General features: G+C 44.9%; 1 protein-coding gene across 1 annotated transcript in view; it reads left to right on the top strand.

Annotated features, from left to right (window-relative positions):
* The window catches only part of LOC139666451 (potassium voltage-gated channel subfamily KQT member 4), a 41,681-nt gene that overhangs the window by 5,500 nt on the left and 11,175 nt on the right, over positions 1-25,006 (top strand). Inside the window, exons 2-8 of the mRNA XM_071545680.1 lie at positions 21,285-21,375; positions 22,357-22,483; positions 22,676-22,851; positions 23,531-23,656; positions 23,940-24,050; positions 24,155-24,250; positions 24,412-24,500. Of these exons, the coding sequence (XP_071401781.1) occupies positions 21,285-21,375; positions 22,357-22,483; positions 22,676-22,851; positions 23,531-23,656; positions 23,940-24,050; positions 24,155-24,250; positions 24,412-24,500 (816 nt within the window). The remainder of the gene's footprint in view (positions 1-21,284; positions 21,376-22,356; positions 22,484-22,675; positions 22,852-23,530; positions 23,657-23,939; positions 24,051-24,154; positions 24,251-24,411; positions 24,501-25,006) is intronic.

Genomic DNA, 25,006 nt, shown 5'->3' with positions numbered 1-25,006 from the left:
TCCCTCCCTCTATCCCCAGGTTGAGTTGTGTCCGTCTATTAAAGCAGCAGCTAGTTTACTGTCTCACCTTGGTCGTGGAAACAGTTTGGTTCATCAGCTGCCTTTACAGGTTTTCAACCACGCGGCACAAAATCCACTAAAATCACCCACTCCAACATCCTCTAAAAAAGCCCTGACGCTTTTGGTGGCAGGCCTTTTTTTTATTTTTATTTTTTATTATTAATGCGCTGAATAACGTCAGAAAATAGCTTTTTGTTTTGATGTTTGCCTTTTTAGTCAGCATATGAATAAGGTTTTATTGATGACTAAGTAAGAGAGAAAGAGGGGGGAGAGAGAGAAAGCGGCACCATAAAGCGATGGAGGGAGAAAGCCACTCGGCACTTTGTGTGGGTTTTTAACCTGCTCATGGCTGCAGATTGGATGCTTGTTGTTCATTTACCGCTGCTGTTTTTTTTTATCTGTTCACCTCAGCAGGTTGTGTAAATTCTGCTCCATTAAGAATCCTTTATAGCCCAGCTGCCTTTTCTCTCCCTCCCCTCTCTCTCCCTCCATTGCTCCCTCCATCCTTTTCCTCCTGAGTGGGAATATCATCTCTCATTTGCTAAACTACCCTGTCTAATTGACTGACTTCCTCCCTCTAACTACCTCTCTCCCCTTCTCTTCCACTCAGTCCTGATTGGTTTGTCATCTCTTTTCTTAAAAGGTCTCTCTCTCTTTCTCTCTCTCTCTCTCTCTCTCAGTGAGGTGAACTGGTGAAAGAGAGCATCAGGGATCAGCTAACTTGTGAACTATGTCTAATCTTGCACACATATAAACATAAGTTACACAATAGTATCAAATAAAGACTTTAGTTTTGAACAAGTGGTTTCCACATTGTTTGACCCCTCCTGTTATCCTATCCTCCTATTACAGACAATCTTTGAACACCTGGAATAAATGTAGGCTTGCGTTTGGACTGCCTTTAACTGGCAGAGCTTATCACAGACGAGCAATGAGGTTTAAAGATACTGTGCATCTAAAGCTCTGTCGTTTAGCCGGAAGCCTTCAATATCTTCATTAACATGTATTCAGAGTCTGCTGTGAAGACATGCCAACAGTTCAGCTCCAGTTATGCTTTTTCAATAGAACATCTTTGGCATTTCCTATACTTTGAGTGAAGGAGGAACTAACATTCGGTTGAGCTACTAATGAGATTAAGGCCAGAGTAACTGGATTGGATGGGAACTCGGAGCAGATGATTCTGTGGGATTGCGTCTGGTTTGTGTTCTTCAGATTGTGAAGATGTGATTTGGGAGACAGGCTTTGTGTCCGGAGGACTTCTCGACCAGGTGCAGCCGTGCTTCCTCTTGAGGGCAATAGTTAGATTCAGACAGATAAAACTATTGTTCATAGATTTCAGTTTGTTTTAGACTCAGAAATTAGTCTTTGGACAAGGAAGGAATTAAGGAAGGAACTAATAATATTAATAATCCAGCTTTCTGACACAGGCGCTTGAATCCAGATCCTCCAGTTGAAGGATGGTCTCTGTAACCACTAGGCCACCCTGCTGCGCCTGGGGAAATATTTAAGTTCAATTACAGTAGCTCTACGTCAAACCGCTGTAATTAAGTGATATCCTTCAAGCCACAGATTTCTGCTTTTGTCGGATCTAGCTGTTCTCTCAGCCTTGTCGGAATCTTAAGCTCTTTCCTTAATTTGAAACAGTCCCCACACACACTTCCCTCCCTCTACCCCCTCTTTGCACCTGGCCTGTGTGTGTCACGGCCCGGCTGAAGGTCTCTTGTCATGTGTCCTGACGTCTCTTTCGGTGGCCTGTCACATTCTGCAGCAACTGTTTTAACCTCCTTGTCTGCCCTGAGCCGCAGCTTTATTTTTCCAGAGAGGCACTCGCTACCTGCTAACACCGGGGTGCGACACAGGAGAGAAGGGGGGGGGGGGGGGGGGGGCCGCGAGAGTTGGATTCGGCGGCAGGGACTAAACAATAATAATTATGTGATACTTTATTGATCCCCGAAGGAAAATTCTCTCTTCCCGCTTGTCCCCCGCCAGGGAGGTCAGAGGTCAAGTACAGAACAGTGCTCCTGCAGCTGGTAGGGATTCAGTGTCTGGCTCAAGGACACTTCAGCAGGGCAGCTGTTTGCCAACATTGACTCTAAACACCAGGCCTCCCTGCCAACCGAATAGGGAGAGGGAGAGAGATGGGAGGATGTGGTGGGAAGTGTATTAGATATGGACCGAGAGGGCAGATAAAAAACGGAGGCGTCAGAAAAGGACAGATGGGAAGAGAGAAGAGAGAGACGTCACAGAGGTGTGAAGAAACCATCCCAGTTTTGGAGGGATTGAGAAAGAGAGTGGCGTTTGTAGCCCGGTCGTCCTTCAAAGGAGGGAAGGGCTTATAATAGGACGATGTGCGTGCGTGTGTGTGGGGAGAGAGAGGCAGGGAGAGGAGAACGGGTGAGTAGGGGTGGGGGTACTGGGGGGTAAGGAGGGGAGGGGGGGGTTGAGGTTAGTTGCTGTATTAATTTCTCCTTTCGGAGCAGAATGAGTCTCCCTTGGGAGTGGACTGTCTGTCCTGGGATGGCCGTCCAGGAATCAGGTTTCCCCCAATACTGACAGCCTCATCTCCAGCCCAGCTCTCTCTGCTCACTTTCACCCAGGAACAGGACATGCACACACACACACACGCACACACACACACACACACACACACACACACACACACACACACACACACACACACACACACACACACACACACAGCAGGAGGAAAGCACATTGTTGTTTACTTACTTGACAGTGCAGAATACATGCAATGGCTGAAGGTGAAATTCTGTACACACATGCACTCACACATGCACGCGCGCGCACACACACACACACACACACACACACTTAGTAGAGACCTTGAACCATAGAGAGTGGTCCTATGTCCTTCCCTTGCAGAGTGTAAGGTGATCAGTAGGGGTGTTGACATCCCCTAATCTGCAGTAATCTGTGTTTATGTAATGTTATTGTCGCCCAAGCGGGCCAGAAATACTGTAACTTTTGGACGGGAGGGTCGGAGGGCAATGCCAGGAGTTTATTTTGACTAGTCGAGACCCTCTAAACACTTGGGAGAAGCTTTCGCTGCCAGGCCATCACTGCAAAGCAGGGACTACCTCACAGAAAAATCCAGTCGCGGTCTCATGGCTCTCTCTCCGTCTGTCTCACTATTCTTCATTTCTCTATCTCTCTATCTCTCTGTTAAACACAAGCCTCTTTCTCACATGGAACATAGTATAACATTGCCAACTTTCCCAGCAAAAGTGGTGGGTCTGGGTTGTTCGCACAACCAATGACTGCTCAATCAGACATACTAGAAGAGTTGGAAATACTGCCAAATTGTCATTTTGTTGTGGCAGTCATTTGTTTTTAGGTGAGGGATTTGCTAATTATCTGGGATTTTTGCCAATGTATCCCTTGTGCTCTAAAGAGGCAATATTTTTGTCAAAACTGCATGTTTAACTGTTCCTGGCAGCTGCTGACAAATTTCCTCTCATACCTCGATGCAGAGGTTTCATATTTCAGCATCAGTCCAATTTAAAGGTGTCCAATTTGACAACTAATACTAGACATCGCATGGTTACTGTGTCTGCTTGATCCGCTCCTGCAATGGTTTTGATGTGTGATTTATCTATATGGAACGAAGTCTCGACACAACAGAGTCAGAGCTACTTTTCTAGAAATTTGGCTCTAATTCACACGATGCCTAAATGGAAATGTTTTACAGAACAGGATGCATGTGTGAAAAGGCAGACCTTCACACGCACCAACAGACGGATCTACACACACACACCACTGAGTGTAAAGAGCCCGTAAAGAAATCACAGACATCTTCAGACAAAGAGCAGGCTTTCACCAAACTCATTCAGTCCTGTTTTCTTCTTCACCACTTCACCATCAGCTTCACTGTTTCACTGCGCTGCTTCAGCTCACACCTTTCCCCTCGCCTGTTCTGGGAGATTTCTCTTGAAGCACTCTGATCTGCTGCCACCGCTTTGGTTCTCACCCTCTCCTGCTTTAGATCCATGTTACAAGGGGCCGTCAAACCTGGCAACCCAGCAGCTAGGTGAAACAAGACGATTAGGTGGGTGGCGCAAACAGACGGTCCTGCCAGTAAAGCCTGACACTGGTTTGACTGGAAATGCAGTGCGTTGTGAGCCATGGGAGCGCAGTTCTGTAACGTCACCAAGTGTTAAAGTTTCACAGCTGCTGTGCCATTTAATACGCCACTATTAAATCCTGTTTATATACAAAGGCAGAGAACTGTCCTCACCATGGGCACACTGTCACCGTCTGTACAGTAACCATCCTTGCAGGGTAGCGTGTGTGTGTGTGTGTGTGTGTGTGTGTGTGTGTGTGTACATGTGTTGAAGTAAAACGTCAAGGTTAGGAAGAATTTCTCCAGTCTCCACTATCAGTTCTTGATGACTGAGCACCAGTGATCCCATCCGCTTTTCACTTTTCTGTTCAACGACAATCAACATTATCCAGGATTTCTCGTGCAGTGAATGTAACCCAGGTGTTAATAAAGGTGTTCAGTGTGAGTTGAGGTGTTGAGGAGTGCTTAGCCAGCAGGATCTGCGTGTCGTCAGCGGATGTAAAGACCATGAGGCAGGCTGGAAATAAATCAATAGCTTTACCTTGCCATTATCTCTCGACAACACACTTAAGGCCTGACCCTAATGGGGGTCTGTAGCTGCACACCGCTGATTATCACTGGATGCTGAATAATGTGGAAACTAACTCTGTAACTAACCGCTGATAAGGAATTCACATGCTAGTTTATAAAAGTCTAGGAAGGTCCAGTCTTTCTTATCTCATTGACGGGTCGACATGACAGCCACTCTGAGGCAGTCTGTCAGAAAGAAAGATTCAACAGGATAAATAAAAGTAATAATAAAAGTCTAGCCACTGGTGCGGTCCTAAGATAGAGATTTAAGTTTACTCAAGAGCTAAATACTTCAAAGAAGGCTCCAGAGATTGATTATTAATAATTTCTAATGTAACCCTAATAATTTATTGTCTTGTTAAGGGTTTGTTATTTATTAGCTCTTCAGTAATTTATTGCCTCGTCTGCAAGGAGGAGTTAGTGAAGAGTGAATCCAACTCAGTTTGTCCTCCTTTTTAGATGTGAAAACGAGTTTACCTACATATTTAAGCTGATGTAAATCCTTAGGGTGCAAATTCATATTATGCATTACATACATGGAAGTTGTATGAAAGTTAAATGAAAAAGGTCTGCGTCAGCGTTTACATTATACTTGTCTGAATAACTAAAAAAAGGCAGTCACTGACCCGACCTGCGTATCTCTGGCTGGTTATTGTCTGGTATTCGATTATGTTCTCTGTTCACGTGTTTGAAACTTCAGCCCATCACGTGCTCTGCGGGTGTCAGAGAGGGGTGTGGATATCTGGCCTGGCCGGGTCTGCTGTTGTAAATGGTGCTAGATAGTGTTCAGGGTGAGGAGAGTGCATGGCTGTATGGTTATGGTTTCAGACACACACACACACACACACACACACACACACACACACACACACACACACAGTCCATCACTCAAACTTGCTCAGGGTTTCATTACACATTTGTCAAGGGCTGCTTTACATTTAACTTTTAGAGTGAAATGTGTTCTCTCTTTCCCTTTCCTTTTGACTTTCTTCTTGCTCTCTCTCTCTCTCTCTCTCTCACCCTCCCGCTCTGCTTGCTCTCTGTCTCTGTCTCTTGTCTCTCTCTTTCTCTATCCTGGGATACCCCAGGTCGCTGTGTCTTTCTCCTGTTGTCCCTGTCTGGCTGCGCCCGCATGGAGGGCCTGGCTTAAGTGTTGTTGAGACCATTTTAATTTATAACGGCAGTCACTATAAACATGTGAGGAAGCCGCACCATGGAGACAGAGCTCAAACAAAATCACAATGTAGCACAGTATTTATAAGGCCTGCCTTGCCTGCACAGAGAGCTGTGCGATGTGTATATATGTGTGTGTATGTTTTCGGTCGGTGTGTGTCATTGCTCATGTGGCCAAGTGTGTGTGCTGTCAGAAAAGGTCTTGATTGGCATATGCACATTTGCAAAATGTGTGTGCAATCATGCATGTGTAAGTTTATGAAGCGTGTGTGTGTGTGTGTGTGTGCATGTGTGTGTGTAAATGCCTGCCCAGTGGCATTGTGGGCAAAGCATAAACAATAATCAAATGTTAACGATGGAGCCTTAATGACACAGGCTGCCTTCCACTCGTGTTAGATTGTTTTTGCCTGCATTCGGTCCCCCCTTGGCCTAAAATAACTTATTTTGACAGTGCTCCACTCGATCTCTGTATTACTCAATCTCATTTCCTCTATTCCTGTGCGATAGTTACTTTCTCAGTTCCTGTTGCTGTAATCTTCCTCTCCCCTCTCTTATCTCGGTCCATTTCCATCAGAACTCTATCCCTATCTCTTACTCTTAGCTGCATCTGTTTGTCTTTCTGCTGGACTGCTTCTCCCTCTATGCCCATCTCATACCTTCACCCCCCCCCCCCCCTCTCTCTCTCTCTCTCGCTTTCACTGCTTTCACTCTCTATCCTGATTGCCCGACACTGCAGTAATTCCTAGTTAACAGTCTTCATTATAAGGAGAGGAGGGAGAGACACTTTGCCCAAAGGTCATCCTGCCCCTGTCTTTAAAGACCGTTATGTCTGCTGCCTCTGTTGCTGCACACTGCACATTCAGCTCATTCACTCCCCTGTTTTTTCTCTTTTACAATAGAGATTGACTGTAATGAAGGATTATTGATGATTATTTCATAGAATAAAAGGTTTCAACTGATGCCAAAACATGTTTTGGTGTAGAAAGTACAGAAATACATTATCACCTAGTGTGAAACACAAACAGAAATATAAACCTGCCACATGAAACTGTCCTCATCTTTATACTTCATGATGTCATGCAGGAGTCTTGTGTGACTTTTTTGTGTTACTCCCTTTGCAAAAACAGCTGCTAACACGGCTCCTGGTGTAAACACTCAGTAAATCTGTCCCTACATGCCGGCAACCATGTTCGCTGTGTGTGTGTGTGTGTGTGTGTGTGTGTGTGTGTGTGTGAGATGCATGTGTCAGTGGGCCCTCTGGTCTTCTCTTGGCCCTGAGATTAAAGCAATGTCAGCAGGTGTGTGATGAGACCTCACAGACGATACCTCATCTCCCTCTCGCTCTCTCTTCCTTTCTCTCTTTTCCACTCTGGCTCTCCTCCTCTCGCTGTCCCTCCGTCTATCCAATCCATTATTCAGCCACCTCTTTCTGTCTCTACATTTTCCTCATTATCTATCTCTCTCTTTCCGACTGGTGCGCGCTCTCTGTGGTCATTTCGACTTTTCCCCCTCGCAACTTTTGTTCTCCCTTCTGCCCTTCTCCATTCCCCCCCTCTTCTATTTCTATCGTGACACTACTTTCTCTATCCCTCCTTCTCTCTCTCTCTCTCTCTCTCTCTCTCTCTCCCCTTAGTTCTCTCTCTCTCTCGATCGATCATTTTGGCCCCTGGCTGCCAGACCCCGTACAGTGGTGGTGTCCTGTGACATCTGAGCAGTGTCCCGTGTCCCAGAGTGCACTTCAGACGAGACCAGTAAAACTTAATGTAGTAGTAGTATACAGTGGTGTGATCAGGCAGCGCTAATCCCCCCCCCCCCAATGGACTAGGGCTCAATCTCAATCTGGTATTTAGCACAGAAAATGGTGAAGACGGACAGGGGGAGAGATTGAAGATGAAGTAGAGAGACAGAGAGAGAAAGATTTGGTATTGTAGAGAGACAGAGAGAGGAACTAAGAGAGGTCTAGACAGTGAGAGAGCAGGAGCGGGATGGAGGTAGGGTGAGATTCAGGAGGGGGATGAATAATTCAGAGGAGTATTATCTCTCCGCTCTCATCCGCCCTTCCCCTCCATTGGCCTGTCACCTAATTGGTTGTAATGAGGTAAAGAGGGGAGCGGAGAGAGTGGCTGAGAGGCCTGCGAGTGGTCCACTCCTGGTCCTGGCTCCGCTTCAGATATGCTCCGGAGAGGAGGAGGAGGAGGAGAGGGAAGGAGGAGAGGAGGGAGGGAAAGTTAGGGTGAGCGGGAGGAGGAGAAAGGAGAAGGGGCAATGTGAAAAGGACAGGGAGAGGGGAGGAGCGGGTTCGAGGATGAAGTGGGTACATATTGTAGCCGATGTTCGGCTAATTCTGTGTTTTTATAACGTCATAACCTCAAATAATCAGTCCATTCATTGTTATATTAATATCTTCGAAAAAGCCTGAATGGAAATGTCGGCGTTCCGGTCGGTGCCCGCCTCTCTCGTGGGAGGCAGTTCAGTAACGCGAAGGAGCGGCTTGGAATGTCGACAGCATGTGCAAACTTAATGAATGCTCTTTATCCTGCTTAATGTTTTGCTAACTCGCGAGGGGATGTGAGCAAGGGGGAAAAAATAACACAACACCGAACATGGACGAGATATTTATGACCCAGAATGGAGTAACGGAAGGTCAAGGCGTTGAAAACATACATCCTGTGCTATATTCAGTAGGCCGACGGGGATAAACAGTCCTTCCAGGGTGATACAGCCGTGCAGTTCATTTGAGGAAAACATTACGACACGTTTACTGTAAGAGGATGCGGCAGTGCATGAGGAGCGGTGACCTTTGACCCGCTCCTACGCTAGCTGCGCTCTTTTGCCTACTAACCCATCTGGGACTGTGTTGACGTCGCTCCCCAAAACTAAGTTCTCTGTGTCCGTCAACAAGTCTTATTCGAGGCTGAATCTGTTTACAAGTCATAGGTACAGTATGAGTGTGTGGTATGTGTGTATGTGTGTGTGTGTGTGTGTGTGTGTGGAAGCTGGTGGTGGCTGTGGGGGTTCAGTGGATGGTGATGTAAGCCCATGCACATGGCTCTGGACTCTGTCTTGAAATTATACACACATAAAGACACTGACAGTTACACAAAGACACACAGAGACACACACACACACACACAAACATTTATTCTGACAGGGGGGAGGAGGAGTAAAACAGTGCAGCCCTCCGTGTGATGTGAACTTGGTACCAGTGTTTTTGAGTTACTGGTCTGCTATAAAAGCACTGTGGAGATAATGTTAGCGGGCAGATATGGGGCCCTCAGCGCAGACCTTACCACCCCGCAGCCGCCGCATATCTGTTTCATGCCAACAGAGGGATCATCATCAAAGAGGGAACTCCAGCCTTGGGGTCATGGGGTCGCTGCCATGGCAACCAACTGCCAACACAGCGGTGGTGCTGCGGAGACGGTGTGCTCTGTTTTCCAGGGTTTTAATAGGGTAGCTGCTGTCTTGACTTTACTGCTACTTGCTTGGTATTGATTTCAGAACATGTGTGTATCTTAGCTATCTTCCTCTGGGACAAATAAAGCTTTTTAGTGCTCCTGATTTGTTTGTCTTTATGTGCACATGAAGAAGTTAGTTTAATTGTTGTTGGAGGGCCAGACGTCTTCACAAGTTGTTAAAAATTACTTCTTCGGACATTTTTGCCAGTCACCACAATGGAAAAAAGATTAAGTGTTAATGGTTGAGGTTAGGTATATAGCTGCGATGGGGAAGGCTCAGGTCAGCCCCTGTAATTCCTGTCAGCTCCTCCCTGAGATCCGCTGACCACCAAGGTTGTGTGTGACCCCGGCTCACTTTCTCACACTCCGCACTTCAAACCGCTGGGGCCAATCCCATTACCCCCAGTTCAAATGTTACAGCTAACTGCTTTCTTTTGGTTCTTTCTCAATCCTCGAGAGCTGCCCCTGACCCACTGTAATCCATCACTGGAGATCCCCGCTGCCATGGTAACCAGATTAGACCTGTCACAGAGTAATGATGATTGGCCCGAAATCCACTGGTAGCCCTGGTCAAAGGTGATGGTGGTGGTGGTGGTGGTTGTGGTGGTGGGGGGGGGGTTGAGGAACATGTAGTGAACCTCTGTACATCATGGCAAGTCACTTGATTGGCTCGGAGTGGAGCATGGTCTGGTCCTGCTATTACTAGCACGTGCTGTGTGTTATAGGTAGCTTTGTGGGAAAAACACTCATGCAGATAGAGAAACATATGTAAACTTCAGAAGCAAAGCCCAGGATCCTCTCTGCCTCCCCCTTACTGTCAACAAAGACCTTTCTCCTGCTGATCCAAGTGGTATGGCCGCTTGTTTCTGCGTCCTGGGTGGCTTTGTTAGGGTGGAGCTAGCCCACCGGTGCAATGAGCGGTGAAATGTCAGCGTTATACAAGCGCACGGCTGAGTGGCGTGTGAAGTGGCAGCCCACCTACTGAAGGGTTTGTAGACTCTGCGCTAATTAGCTAGGTGGGGCTAACAATACCGCGGCTAAATGTCAGAGCTCTCTCAGCACCTCGCCGCTGTACAGCACTCTGCACTGACGCCAAGTCAGCAAGCAGCACAGAGCTTTTATAATACCAGGCGAGCGGCATCAGACAAAGCCACGCACACAATGGGCCTTGATAAGGAGAGACGCTCTTCTGGTTAGGTGTGCGTTGGGGTGGGATGGGAGGTTTGGTGTGTGTGTGTGTGTGTGTGTGTATGTATGTGTGTGTGCATGCTTACGTCTGATTGTTCGCTCATTCCAATCTTTAAAATGGCCACCAATTTTTCCAGCTTAGTGGACAAGTGATGTAAATATTGTGGCTGATGATCATACAGTTTCATTTCCCAGCTTTTCCATCAGTAGGAAAGTGTAGTATACTTTTCTATAATTATATAATTTCACACTGAATTGTCCTGATGCTGTAAACCCCACCCATCTGGCATTCCAACCAGGTCAAAACAAGCACCCAGAATAATTTGCAATTACTATTTTACCTAGGTTTGGACACAGAGCACAAACACACACACACACACACACACACATGCACACACATGTGCGCACACTTGTGTACAGCCCTCATAAAACCTTCCTCTGTGGTTACCGTTTCATTTAGCCCCATTTGCTGGTCAGATATGTGACCATATTGGCCATAATTCCTCTTTCTCTCACCTTATTCACACACATTATTCAATATAAAACTGAATATATCAGAAATATGCTACATAAATCTTGAAATTTCTAGATTTGTCATATCACTTGTGTGTAGTGCATGGGAGTCAAAAAAAAAAATCAAATTCTGGATAAATTCTGGATGGATAAACCATCTTCACAGCTCATATTTAAATCTACTTCATAACATACAGTACTTACTTTGTATGGGAATTTAATGGGTATGAAATGGGAGTGTAAAGTGCATCAATGTATTGAAATGCTGCTGAGTTATGATGCATAAAGCAATTCATTTAATGCATCAAGTCCGATGGTGAGAAGAGGGCTTGAGACAGATATAAAGGATGAAGTGTACACACAGTCACTGCAAAGAATCCATTTTAACAAGTCATTTAGTCTAGTACTGAGTCTCAAAACCTTCTTTTCTTAAAACAAGTGAGAAAAATCTACCAATGCGGTGAGATAATTTCACTTATTTGCAATGCAAATTAACTTATGTCAAGAATTTTCATGAATCAAGTGACATTTTCTTGGTACTTGTGGAGTGATGGACAGTCTTCCAAGATACTGTCACTTGTTTCGAGAACATTCCTCTAAATGTGAAACTGCACAGGAAACAAGTACAATTATGTTCAATTATTGATTAAGATGTTTTCACTTGTTTTGGGGAAAACAAGATTTTAAGACTCAGTACTAGACATGTTTTTGCAGTGTAACCATAGGAATAGGAAATTTAACATGGACGCCCAGGCCTGCTCATTTGATTTAGTGGGTGTTATCTCTCCTGTTAGTGGTCTAATTATTCCAAACTGATTGCACGTGGAATTTTGTCTTGGAACTGAAAAATCCTGGACCAGATTGGATCCAAAGGAAACCATTAAAATATTATACTTTACTGGAAATGTCATGGGGAGTTCATGAAATTTTTCTGACTCATTTTCTGGAAAACAACAGCTGAACAGTTTCTTTGTATTGGTTGAGGATGTTGATATATCTCTGAAATGAGTATCCACACCTGGTGAGAAGAATTACTACAAGAACTTTGTTTTTGCAGCCCTGCATCCTTAAGCCAAGTCATCCATTTCAGTGTGATATATACAGATATTATTGTTGCATATCACTGTAAGCCGGGGTCAGAGGTGTAAGTGCCAGGTTGTTTCTGTCAGTGAGACGGCTGGGAACGCACATTCAGTAATGGGAAAAAGTCTTCTGTTTACGCATCTTTTTATTCATACTAAAGGAACGGTGGCGATGAATCAAATGCAGGAAACAAGGGGCTCAGATATCGTGATGTAACATTGGCTGAGTGAGAGCCCAGGCCCTGTGTTTGTGTATGTGTGTGTGTGTGTGTGTGTGTGTGTGTGTGTGTGCATGGTTTGATACTCTCAAGACTGCTGTGACTGGGTGTGACATTCTCCAGCAAAGGAAAATGTATCAATCTAAATGGCACTCTGTTTGAAATGCATCATCTGCGGACAGACAATGGAACAGCATGGCAGACGAGTGGTGGAGGGGGATAATTTACAGTCGCATGATGGCTCATGGAGAGGCGTGTGAATGTGTCCGGGCTGTACGGTAGGTGTGTGTGTGTGTTTGGGAGAGTGACCGAGACAGAGTGTGTGGGAGTGTATGACGCTTTCGTGTGTGTAGGGTCTGTGTGTGTAATAAACCAAATTATTTGTGTGGAGGTGTCCGGTAGACAGTGGTGGAAAAAGTACTCAAACCCTTTACTTAAGTAAAAGTAGCAATACCTTAAAGGAAAAATACTCCAGTAAAAGTAAAAGTCCTGCATTCAAATTTTTACTTAAGTAGAAGTATAGAAGTATTGGCAGTAAAATGTACTTAAGTATCAAAAGTAAAAGTACTCATTCTGAAGAACAGTCCCTTTCAGAGTGTTAAATTATTGATGCATTAACCTGTAAGAAGTATTTTAATGTTGTAGGTCTAACTGCTCCATATACTGTTGGGGAGTTGCATCGATTTTTTTGAGCTTTATTGTATGTTTTGCATGTAAAACCTTATTCTGCAAAGTAACTAGTAACTACAGCCGAAAAAGTACAATATTTCCCTCTGAAATGTAGTGGAGGAAAAGTATAAAGCCTCACAAAATGGAAATATTCCATTATAAAGTAAAGTGCCAGTACCTCAAAATTGTAGTAGTACAGTACTTGAGTAAAGTCTGACCAGTGTGACCAGCACTCATTACACAACTCTGTTTTTCAGTTATGTAAGTAATTAATTTAGTCACGTAATATTCTTGAAGGTTGCAGCATTCAGAAAACCCCCCCCCAAAAAAACAAGCCCAATCCTCTCATTTTTACACAACGCTCTTATGTCAGTTCTTTTTTCCCTTCCTCTCTTCCTGGAGCATGCGCCGCTGCTAGAGCCTCTAAATCGCTCAGTCAGCTCCTTTCCCCGTGAAAAAGCACTTCTCATTCCTTATTTGTTTGTGTGTTGGGGTTTTTTTTTTTTGTTTTTTTTTGTTCCTGCCTTGAAAAGTTTGCGGTCCCCAAAGACGAGGGGGTTGTATGGGGGGTAGCTAACAGGCCTGGAGGCTGGCCTGTTCTGAGCTGTGCTGTGCTCTACAGCCTACCTGCGCACATTTTGCCTGCAGTCGCTATTTAAGGAGAGAGAAACGCTATTAATAACTCTTTCTACTGTTTCCACCTTTCTCCTCTCTTTCTCCTCTCCCCTGTCTCCCTCCCTTCTCTCTCTCTGTGCTTACGACACTCTCGCTCTTCACTCTCCTCTCTCCTCTCCTCTCTCCTCCCTCTCTTTGGTGCTCATTTGGTAGTTGTTATCTGCTGAATGAGTGTGTGTGTGTGTGTGTGCGTGTGTGTCAGAGCTGGGTGTGTGTAGCTACAGTCTTGTGTACAGGCTGTATACATGGTGAAGGTGCGAAGGGTTTTCCAAGGTGACACTTCTTTCAGTTTACGATACATGTCTATCAGCCTCTGCTATAAATAAATACCATGTTGTGAGTGAGCTTTTTTGGTCCGTTTGTTTGAGCAGGTCTATATGTTTACCTGTGCATGTCCTTTCGGAGGGCATCTGTGTGTGTGTGTGTGTGTGTGTGTGTGTGTGTGTGTGTTCAATAATTGGGCTGCGTGCGTGTGTTTGTGTGTTTGTACACCTGCCGCTCGTGCACAGCTTGTGGGTCAATGCCTGAAAGCCTTCATTCAGAGGCTCATCGATTAATGCTGGCGCCGCACACACACACACACACACATACACACACACACACACACACATGCTCGCACACGCGCACACACACACACACACGCACACACAGAGTAGGCTCTGAGAATGACATGACCCCAGGGCCCTTTCAGTTCACGTCTAAGTTCATCCCTCACCTGCTCTCTCTCTCTCTCTCTCTTTTCTCCTGTTTTTCTCTCCTTTCCCTCTTCCCGGCATCGCTGCAGGCTACTCTCTTTCTTTTCCATCATCAACCATCTGTCTTCTCATCTTTCTCCCTTATTTCTATCTTTCTGCCTCAGCTTCCACTTTTCTGCTTCTTCCCTCTCAATCTTCTTCATTGCCACATCCTGATCCCCCTCTCTTCCTCCCTCTCTCTCTCTCTCTCTCTCTCTCCTTCCCTCCCTCCCTCTCTCTCTCTCTCCCTCTCTCCCTCTCCCTCCCTCCCTCCCTCCCTTCCCGCCTCCCCTGTTGTGTGTAACTGATAGCTGCTTTATCATCCAGTGTTGATTGAATCAGAGGTGCATTCTCCCACAGTACAGCTCCAGCTCTCCCTGCCATGCACACTGACTGGCATGGCAGAGAGTACTGAACACACACACACACACACACACACACACACACACACACACACACAGTAACACACCACGTCATATACATTTATTACCACTCTTGCTGCCTCCTTATCACGCTAAAATGTTATTTTCACAGTCCAGGTAGAGTAATGTGAGATCTTCCTTTTCACTTATGTATGCTTACAGGAAAACAGCAGTAAAAGCCCTGGCCGGCCTAGCTTCCATTAAAAGCAATCTGTTTGCCCTGTAGGCTGCTGTACATTTATTTGCTGCCTGCCCCACCAGCAGCACAATGGCCCTCTGGAGTTTTACAGGCCCTGAGCCAAATTGTACCTTTTTTGCACTTACCACAATTGCACTTACATGCAGAAGGTTGTGGTGTGTAACAGTTAGAGTTTCGAGGCAGAGTTACCTGGGATCTGAACGAACGAGAACGGTTCAAACATTCACAGTCTTGTTTTTCTCACTGCTCTTTCTCTCACTTTCTATCTTTCTTACTCTTTCTTTCTTTCTTTCTTTCTTTCTTTCTTTCTTTCTTTCTTTCTTTCTTTCTTTCTTTCTTTCTTTGTCTCTTTCTTTCTTTTCTTTCCTTCTTTTCTTTCCTTCTTTTCTTTCTTACTGTGCTTGCATTTTTCTTGTTTCTCCACAGTGTCCACGAGACAAATTGCACTCGGTTGGGTTTCAGAGAAAAGTCAGATATTCTGTGTATATAGCAGAGCATGCATTATTCTTTCTAAAAGTTCTGGAGCAATTATTAATGCAGACAGGCTTACAGTAAACCTCTTGAGTGGTTGACTTTCGCGTATCATAATTTATCCTTTATATCATCATGGTCTTTTTGACTCAGTACAGGACACATAGTGCGCCTATACGTTAACATACCCATTTATAATGCTTGAGCTGAGTCATGCGCTCCCTTCACTTTCTCCTCCCTTCGCCCCTGGATGGGTCACATGCGCCGGCTGGCTGGGTTTGTTATTGTAGACGAGGTGACACAGTCTGGAAAATCCTGTGGTGGATATGGTGTCTTCACACACACTGGACCTCCAGCGGCCCCTCGCCCGTCCTCTGTGCCAGCGTTCGCCAAGCGCTCTGCCACCGGAGAGCCACGGGCCGCAGAGGGACAGATGAGACGGCCGGTCTGAGGTCAGCGGGACGATCGCTGCCAGGAACCACAGCGGTTTCAGACCGGAGTCGCTGGAGGGCAGGGACGACCCGGAGAGGTTCAGAACAGAGCAAGGGAGGTGGAGAGAGGTGTAGGCCGAGGGACTGGATGTGACTTTGAAATACAGAAGAGGAAGGGTGCAGGACTGAGTGAGACCGGGAGAGGATGTGTAGGCAGAGGACTTCAAAGGGACTCTCATTGCATTTAATCTGCTTTAGACCAACTGACTTTAACAGGCTAGAAAGCAACAACATTGTGATGTTTACCCCTAAAGAGATATTTAATGATTTTTTTTATGATTGTCCTGGCCATGAGAGAGCATTATTAATTCTGATATTTACATTTCCTTCCTTCACATTATATAGGCTCCGTCTAAATGGATAGACTGCTTACATAGTACATGTCAACTGGGTTGTTTTTGTGCAATTACATAGTCATCAATACCGTTTCTCCCCTCTCTCAGTCCTCAAGCATGAATCCTGTCCCCCTCCAGACATCTTTATTGATATATTTCAGTATGAAGATACTTTGTTGAGACTGAACAGTAAAGCACTCAGGACCGAGCAGATTTTCTTTTGACTTCCCCCGAGACAAACCCTGCTGATTTGGTGGATTTCCACTGATGCACCGCTCTTAATTGACATTTCCCTGAACAGGGGGACGGGATAGTGGATGGTGGTGTTGGGTGGGTGGGGGGAGGTAGGGGGGGGCTGTGGCTGAAAGTGTGCCCGCAGCAGAAATGTGACTCTCTCTCCACATGCATCACGCATGGCCTAAATATCTCTTTACCCTCCTCATCTGTTTTCTGACCCTTTGTTGTTTTTTTTTGCGACAGCAAAGCAGATTGGAGTTGAGGTGTCCTCCCGGCGGCTGGGTGGGTGTTGCTGTGTGTCGGCTTCATACCTGGTGTTACGATCTCCGGTCACTTTACTCCGTATGAGGAGCTGTAGCTGAACACAGAGGACAGAGCCGATCAAATAGGATCCTCCTGAATGATAAATGAACCAGCCAAAAAATTGACCCTGTACTCCCTGTAATGTTTTAGATGATGTTATCAGTTTAAGTATTTCACAGTATTTCACTTGGTTTTAACATGGGAGTTATTTAGCACTTGACCGCCATGCAAACCAGAATATAAACCACTCAGCAAGATCTGATGCAGCTGGACAAGTTTGTAGCATTCAGATTTTTTCTTCCCATTCATTTGAATGAGGCCACGAAAATAGCCTGAAATTTAACACGTTTGTAAACAGATCAACAACAAATCCCACTACTGTGATTCAACTGACTGTGGGTCCAACATAATTTTGCTGAAAAGCATTTTTATTGATAACTTTATTGATAGAGAAGGAATACCATTTAGGAGACATACTTCCTGTCTACTTTTATTTTTAGATACTAATTTTAGTGTAAAACCAAGAATAGAAATGCAAAATGACAACAGACCCAGGACTGCTTTGCTGTCTTAAAAGCAGGATATGTTGTTGAATCTGTATATATAATGATCTGTATCTGGATATATAATGAGAATAGAGACAATCCCTTCATTCAGTCCTAGAAATAATGTCTTCTTTGAATTCCACGCCTTTTTTTTAAATAATGGAGGACAGTGAAATCCCCTGTAAGGACTGGTTAGAGGAATTCAGTGTAGATGGTGTAAGCGGCATTTTGCAGCCATATGTCAGAATGGCAGACATTGTGATTTGAGGCCTGACTGTGGCTTGTGGTCTGAATGGGACGAGCTCTGAGGGGTTTGAGTCATATGATACCCAATAGAAATCTACTTTGTGATTACACAGTGCGGCTGCATCCTATTCATTCATCTATGGCTGCATAAACGGATATGGTGAGCAATGCTGGCGGTAACTCATTGCCGTTATATAACAGATAGTATTCTTAGGGCGGTATTATCAGTTATTCGGGTAATGCAGAGTTGCTTTCATGACAAGATGTTTCTACTGGAGTGTTGTGTATGCATTTTGCAAAAGCCGAGCTGTCGATTGGGCAAACCATGCCGTAACTCATTTCCCGTCATAAAGCACAAGTCAATGAAAGATGCCACCTGAGATGCCCAACTAATCTTCTCCTTGAGGAAATACACATATTGCTTTGAGTTAATTGAGGGGAAAAAGACAGACATTTTAGTCAGCACATTACTCAATTGATGAACGACCAGCGTGCATCGTTTGCAAGAATCATCTGAGTGCGTTTTTCAAAGTAACTTTCCCAATGCTGACGCTGAATCACAAACTCTCCCCCATGCATGCGTCGCCGGCCTAAGAACTATACAGTAGTAATTTGGGGGGGTGTCTGTTTATTCACTCTTGCTGTCCGGTGTCTTTCTCGCTGTCTAAAAGCTACTTTGTCTTCTTTGTAGTGTCTCACCATCTGGAAACTGTGGCCAGGCAGGCAGACGAAAACAAAAACAGTCGGGGCGCTCACTCGCTCGTTCACTCACTCCTCGCACATGTGGTGACAAACACAGAAGTCTTTTTGTAGGCAGTTTGAGATGGTGAACGGAGATGAGGGGGTTTATGTCCAGGTTTGTCAGATTCACAGTATAAATGACTGCAGATGGGCTCTAATTGGATATTTGTACTACCAGGAATTTGATGCCCACTTATCCCTGATATCCTACAATTACCAATCACAAGCCATTATCCCCACTCAGACACCAGGTCCAGATAACGGGTGTGTAACAGATAGACGAGTCAGAGGTCGCTGGCCGGAATCTCCACAATCGCTGACGTCTCTCCCATCCTTCCCTCTGCTGTCCCCCTGCCATGTCTGCTGCAAGGCTGAAGCCAGACACACAGCGCTATCATACCGCCGCTGGCCCACATCACACCCCCTTTTTCCTCTACCCATAGTTTGAACTGATTAGAGTGTGTCAGTCTGGGAGGAAATGTCTCCTTTGCTATCGCTGCGTTCTTCCTCTTCTGTTTATGTTGACACGAGTGGAACGATTGGATTGTGGATGGATGGATCCTTTTGTTTGCGACTTGCCAGTATCTCCTCTCCGCTTGCTCTGTGTGATGTTATTCTGCTCCTTGTTGCTTCCTGCCCTTGTCATCATTGTAATGTAGCAATGAGCGGGGCGAGCGAACAGAGAATTTCACTGTGGGGATCAATAACTCACCTGTGCAGAGATACTGTGCTGAATATAGATTTGCATTTTTCTCTGTACAATGGCTGACCAGCACTGCTTTGTTATCTGGCTTGAACCTATTTATCACACAACTTTTTAATGGGACTGCTTGGAATGCATTTAATTTCACACACATTAGCCCCAGGGAGAGACTTGGTGATCACTATAATGATACAAGAGAAAGAGAACCATTGTGTGTGGCCATGAGAACTGGTCTAGAGTCCAACCAGTGTTCTCAAACTTTGAGACGTGACATTTAGATCAGTGGGGCCAGCAGCTGCTGCCTGGCTAATCCTGCCCCGCTTCATTGTATTCACATGGTGTGACTGTGTGTGTGTATCTTTGTGTGTGTGTCTACCCACTTTTAACTGCTCGCAAACCCTTCTATCTCTCTCTCTTCGCTCTTATTTTATTCCTTTGCCTAGCGTGATCTCACATGATCATTCTGTGGTCACAGACACATTGTCAGGCTGCTGTAGCCTGTGTGGCCTGCTGTGTGGCTCCAACCTCATGAATGATATGAGGGGTTTGGTGGATGAAGCCAGAAGCCCTGCAGCACCTTGGGGACGACCAGCACCAACACTTCCCAGAGGCTGAGGAGGCTGGAGCTCCACCTGCTCCGTCAGGCTCCTGATTGCCTTGTCAGCCAATGTGGTGATCTTGGAATCTGTAGATTCTGATGATTGAAAACAAGTTTGAATACAATCCAGGGTATCACTCTGACGTGAAGACTGTTCAGTTCATCTCACTGTGGAAAACTCTGTTTGAGTGCTAACTTAATTTTGACAAACTGAAAAGAGGGGCTGTCACTCTGATGTCTGAAGCAGGAATTTACATCATGGATATAGTAGCTGTATGTGATAATCCACTGCAAACTAAATCTCTATACGATAATAGTCTTACCAGTGTAAAGACAGGATGGACAAAGCTCCACCTTCCATGCCTCTACAGTCCTTGAAACAGAAAGTATTATTATTACATATTGCTTAATGTGACCAGAGTTAACAATGGAGACTTTAGAGCAGACTGTATCTGTGTCAGCTGTGGGACTTTATTCTGCTGTTGGAGCTTCAGAAACACGACCATCACTTCTACATCACTTCCCACGGAGGAGATGAAGTGTTTATACTAACATGAGAGCAGCTAGAACATTAGAGACAATTTACCAGAATTTATGCTGTGTTTTATTGCGGGCCAGTCCTGAAACTGAAGTGGCCCTTACTTGTACAAGACGCTCCTTTCTGTCTGTACAGCCGGTGAGAATTCCTTTGAAAGGGATGAGGTCATATAACTCATATATATATATATAGATATAGATATAATGTCATATTTTTCTTGCTGCACATTTTATGTCACTGAACTTTGCAATTAATAAAAATCAATTACCTTAATGGGTCTATAGATGACATGATGTTATTTTGTCTTGTATCCAAACTTATCAAGCTTTTTTTTTTAAAGTGAAATCATCTTACTGCACTGGCAGATAATTTTTAAGTTTTAACAAAATTTACTTAATAATGTAACTTTCAGGACATTTACTTGGTTTCTTGTTTCAAGACTTTCTTCATTGTTGTATGATGATTTATGTCATATTGTATCGGCATGTATCGGCATGTAAGTGACATTTTTTGAAACCAGTAAGATTATCTGCCAGTGCAGTGAGATAATCTGACTAAATATATCACAAAATAAGCTTGATAGGTCTGGAAACAAGTTAAAATCACTGGACATCTTGTCTTTTTTTTTTTTACATTGTATGTATGCCTCATTTACATTCTTTGATAATAATAACTATATCTGTATTGTTATTTCTTGTATATTTTAATTAAAATATACATTTCCTGAGTGTACCAAAAAGAACTAGATTTCATTCCACTGTCCCAATGCTTATGCCTCTGATTTCTTATGACTGTGCATGCAGTCCCAGTATTATGTTATGGATCAACAAATCTTTTCCTGCTTATTCGCAATTTGGTTTTTCTCTGTTGGCTAATCACTCAGAGAGAGAACAAAGCAGATTTTAATGAGTTTTTTTTTTTTTTAGCACATTTGATCTCAAGAGATTTCTTAATTCCTATGTGTGCATTTTGAGATGTGTGTAGTGACCTGTGTGTGTGACCTGTGTGTGTGTGTGTGTGTGTGTGTGTTTCAGTTTCCTGCTGGTGTTCAGCTGTCTGGTGCTGTCTGTGTTCTCCACCATCCCTGACCACCATAAGTTGGCCAATGAAGGCCTCTTCATCCTGGTAAGACCTCTCTCTCTCTCTCTCTCTCTCTCTCTCTCTCTCTCTCTCTCTCTCTCTGTCTCTCTCTGTCTCTCTCTCTCTGTCCGTCTCTCTCTCTCTCACTCTCTCACACACACACACACACACATACACACACACACACTACCTCTCTTACATTACTGCATATGGCCTGCATCCATCTCCTGTCCGTCACACTTGCTGCAGTGTGTGTGTACGCTTGCGCGCGTGTTGTTGTGTTTACCGGCGGAGGCAGAAACAGCCATGTATGCAGGCGGGAGGATTCAGGTGTTGTTGACAATGCAGGAAATCACAGACATGATCCACTAATCCTAATAGCTATCCCATAATCTCTACTCTTCCTGTGTACTCCAGCTGCTTCAGTGAAAGGTAATGGACACTTGCTTCCTCCTTCTTAATCTTAATCTCTCTCTCTCTCTCTCTCTCTCTCTCTCTCTTCCCACCCAGCTCATCCTTGCGTGTTATTTAATGGTCAGACTCTTGACTTTTAACGATTTCACATTCCCTCCGTTCACTCGTTTGATCAATCACTCGGCCATTAGTGGGGGATCTGCCATTAGTGGAATTTACTTACATGAACATTCCCTCTACTGACAGATTGGTTCTGTTCACCTGGAACTGCCCATACAGTCCCATGTCAAGAGACAAAGAAAGACTCACAGAATGACGTTTTAATAGACTACAATGATCCTCTGATGATAAGTTTCATCATTTGTCAGTAAATATGATATGTTAGTGCTGTATGTAATTAACATCTTCAGCCTTTATTTTACCAGCCAGGTCAATTGAAATAACTGTAAATGAGCCTTCTAAATAGGGCATAAGGTGTGTGAATAATACACAAATTAAATGATCCTCCCTATATATATTCTGTCATGCATTATGAAGCCCCTCAGTGCCCTTTGACCTGTGCCTCTCACTGACCGGTGTGTGTGTGTGTGTGTGTGTGTGTGTGTTTTGTAGGAGTTTGTGATGATAGTGGTGTTTGGGATGGAGTACTTCATCAGGGTCTGGGCAGCTGGCTGTTGCTGCCGATACCGTGGATGGCAGGGACGGCTACGATTCGCCAGGAAGCCCTTCTGTGTTATAGGTTAGTGCGTGCATGTGTATGTGTGTGAACAGCACATATACCCAAATGTATGTGCTGTGTGTGTTCATGGGGATGTTTGCATGTGTAAAAATATATACCTGTGTTTACTATGTGTGTGTGAGTTTGCATGCAGACATTATCACCTCATAACTCCTCCTGCTCTCCCTTCTCCCTCTATCTCCTTCTCCTCAGACTTTATAGTGTTTGTGGCGTCTCTGGCGGTGATTGCAGCGGGCACGCAGGGCAACATCTTCGCCACCTCGGCCCTGCGCAGCATGCGCTTCCTGCAGATCCTGCGCATGGTTCGTATGGACCGGCGAGGAGGCACCTGGAAACTACTGGGCTCAGTGGTTTACGCTCACAGCAAGGTGGGAAAGAGACCCTGCCCGAGTCTGTACTCGTCTTGCACACACGCTCTGGTTTATATTCAAGTATGATTTGAAATGTGAAGACTGTTGGAATTTATGATTTACACAAATATGGAAAATTAGGCAAATGTCAGGTATACATTGGTTGTCATAATGATGCATGGTGGATCACATGAGGAGCTGGAAGGAGCCTGATGCTGGTGGTAGTCATGATGGCTACCACTGGGACAAATACCTTTTTCACTCATGACCCACAGATGGAGAAAGCAGTGAGTCAACTGATGACCATTAATTACTAGATTAGATTCACTGACCTCAAACACCAAACCCCCCTTCTGTTGCTAATTTTTGGCAATTAGTTATTAGTATTTATGCTGACGAAAACACCTGACGCCCACTGGTCGGCCACAAAACATTATAATGATGTGGACAGTGATGATGATGATGAATTGATGCATCAGCTGTGTCCCAATTTAAGCAAAGCTGTGCAGCCAAGTCAAACTGGAAGCCAAATATTATGATGATGATGGGAATTTAGCCAATAATGATGATAGTGATTTGGTAATGACAGCAGGGATTATCATGGTAAAGATGCTGTGGCTGCTGCTTATGACTGCTGCTGGCAATAGTGATTGATACATGATCTCTCTCTCTCTCTCTCCATCCCTCCCTCTATCAGGAGCTGATCACAGCCTGGTATATAGGTTTCCTGGTTCTGATCTTTGCCTCCTTCCTGGTCTACCTGGCAGAGAAGGACGTCAACGACGACTTCAACACCTATGCAGACTCCCTCTGGTGGGGAACTGTGAGTACTACACAACACACACACACGCACACACACACACACACACACACACAAGTGCTGAGTCTGTAGAACTAATCCCTGAACACACAAGCCGCTATGTTTGGAAGGAAAGATTCCCGAGAGGCCGCAGATCTTTTTATACTGGCACATACAGTGTGCTGTGCCTGTGTAGGCCGCTGTGTTATTATTTACCCAGCACTGCAGGCCACATTTTAATAGACTTATTACATTGTGTGTGTGTGTGTGGCTGTGTGTCTTTCTTCCTGTCTGTTTTCACACCTAGATTACCCTGACCACTATTGGCTATGGTGATAAGACTCCTCGTACTTGGCAAGGGCGGCTCCTAGCAGCTGGCTTCGCTCTCCTGGGAGTTTCCTTCTTTGCCCTGCCTGCCGTAAGTCTCTCCTATTCGCTCACACCTTTGTCAGTCTCCCCCCCTCCCTCAGCCAGTCAAAGTTGGACTGATGACGTTGGTGTGACCTCTGACCCCTCCCTCAGGGCATTCTGGGGTCAGGCTTTGCCCTGAAGGTTCAAGAACAGCACAGGCAGAAGCACTTTGAGAAGAGAAGGACGCCAGCCGCCAACCTGATACAGGTAATGAGAGAGACAGAGAGAAATTTAGGCTGTCTTGCATTATGGTGTTTGATAAATTCACACTCACTTCATGGATAGTCGCGGAGGGTGTCACCTTTCAATTTGCTGTGTGTGTGTGTGTGTGTGTGTGTGTGTGTGTGTGCATGTGTGTCTTTCTCCAGGCTGCGTGGCGTCTCTACTCTACAGACGCCCAGCACTCCTATCTAACAGCTACATGGTACTTCTATGACAGCATGTTGCCTTCCTTCAGGTAAGCGCTCGCTCCCATCAGTCCCTGGTGCTCCGTGTTTGGCACTGGCCAGACTTGTGGATTCAGCCATGAGCACCATAACATTTGGTAGTTTGTCTGACGTGTTATAATATAAAGGCCAGCAGAAATTTGAGAGTTACATCGCAAAATCTCTTAGGCGGCACATAGTGAATTGTCTACAGTAGTTAGTGATACTTTGTTTTGTACATTGCCCCCACCCATACATGCATATCATCGTTGTCGGGTGGAAACCTTGTAACTCCAGTCTTGGTGATTTTCATGTTTTAGCTTAATAAATTGAAAGATTACTTGGTCCTCTATGGGTTGAGAAAGTTCTGTGACGCTTGGGTCTATGGAAGCCTTTGAAAACCCATTGGAAAAACTGAAAAATGTTTGGTAGTCAAGCTGAAAAAGAGACATAATGAGTTTTTCCTGAAAAGTTGACATTTTGGAGATGCAAGGGTTTCACCTGACAACAGCAATATATACACACATATCATAGCACA

The sequence above is a fragment of the Centroberyx affinis genome, unplaced genomic scaffold (genome assembly GCF_046629955.1).
Source record: "Centroberyx affinis isolate AG114_WGS23_722 - 3 ecotype Tasmania unplaced genomic scaffold, CSIRO-AGI_Caff_v1 ptg005018l_1, whole genome shotgun sequence".
NCBI classification, from domain to species: Eukaryota; Metazoa; Chordata; class Actinopteri; order Beryciformes; family Berycidae; genus Centroberyx; species Centroberyx affinis.
This window is presented reverse-complemented; position numbering and strand designations above follow the sequence as displayed.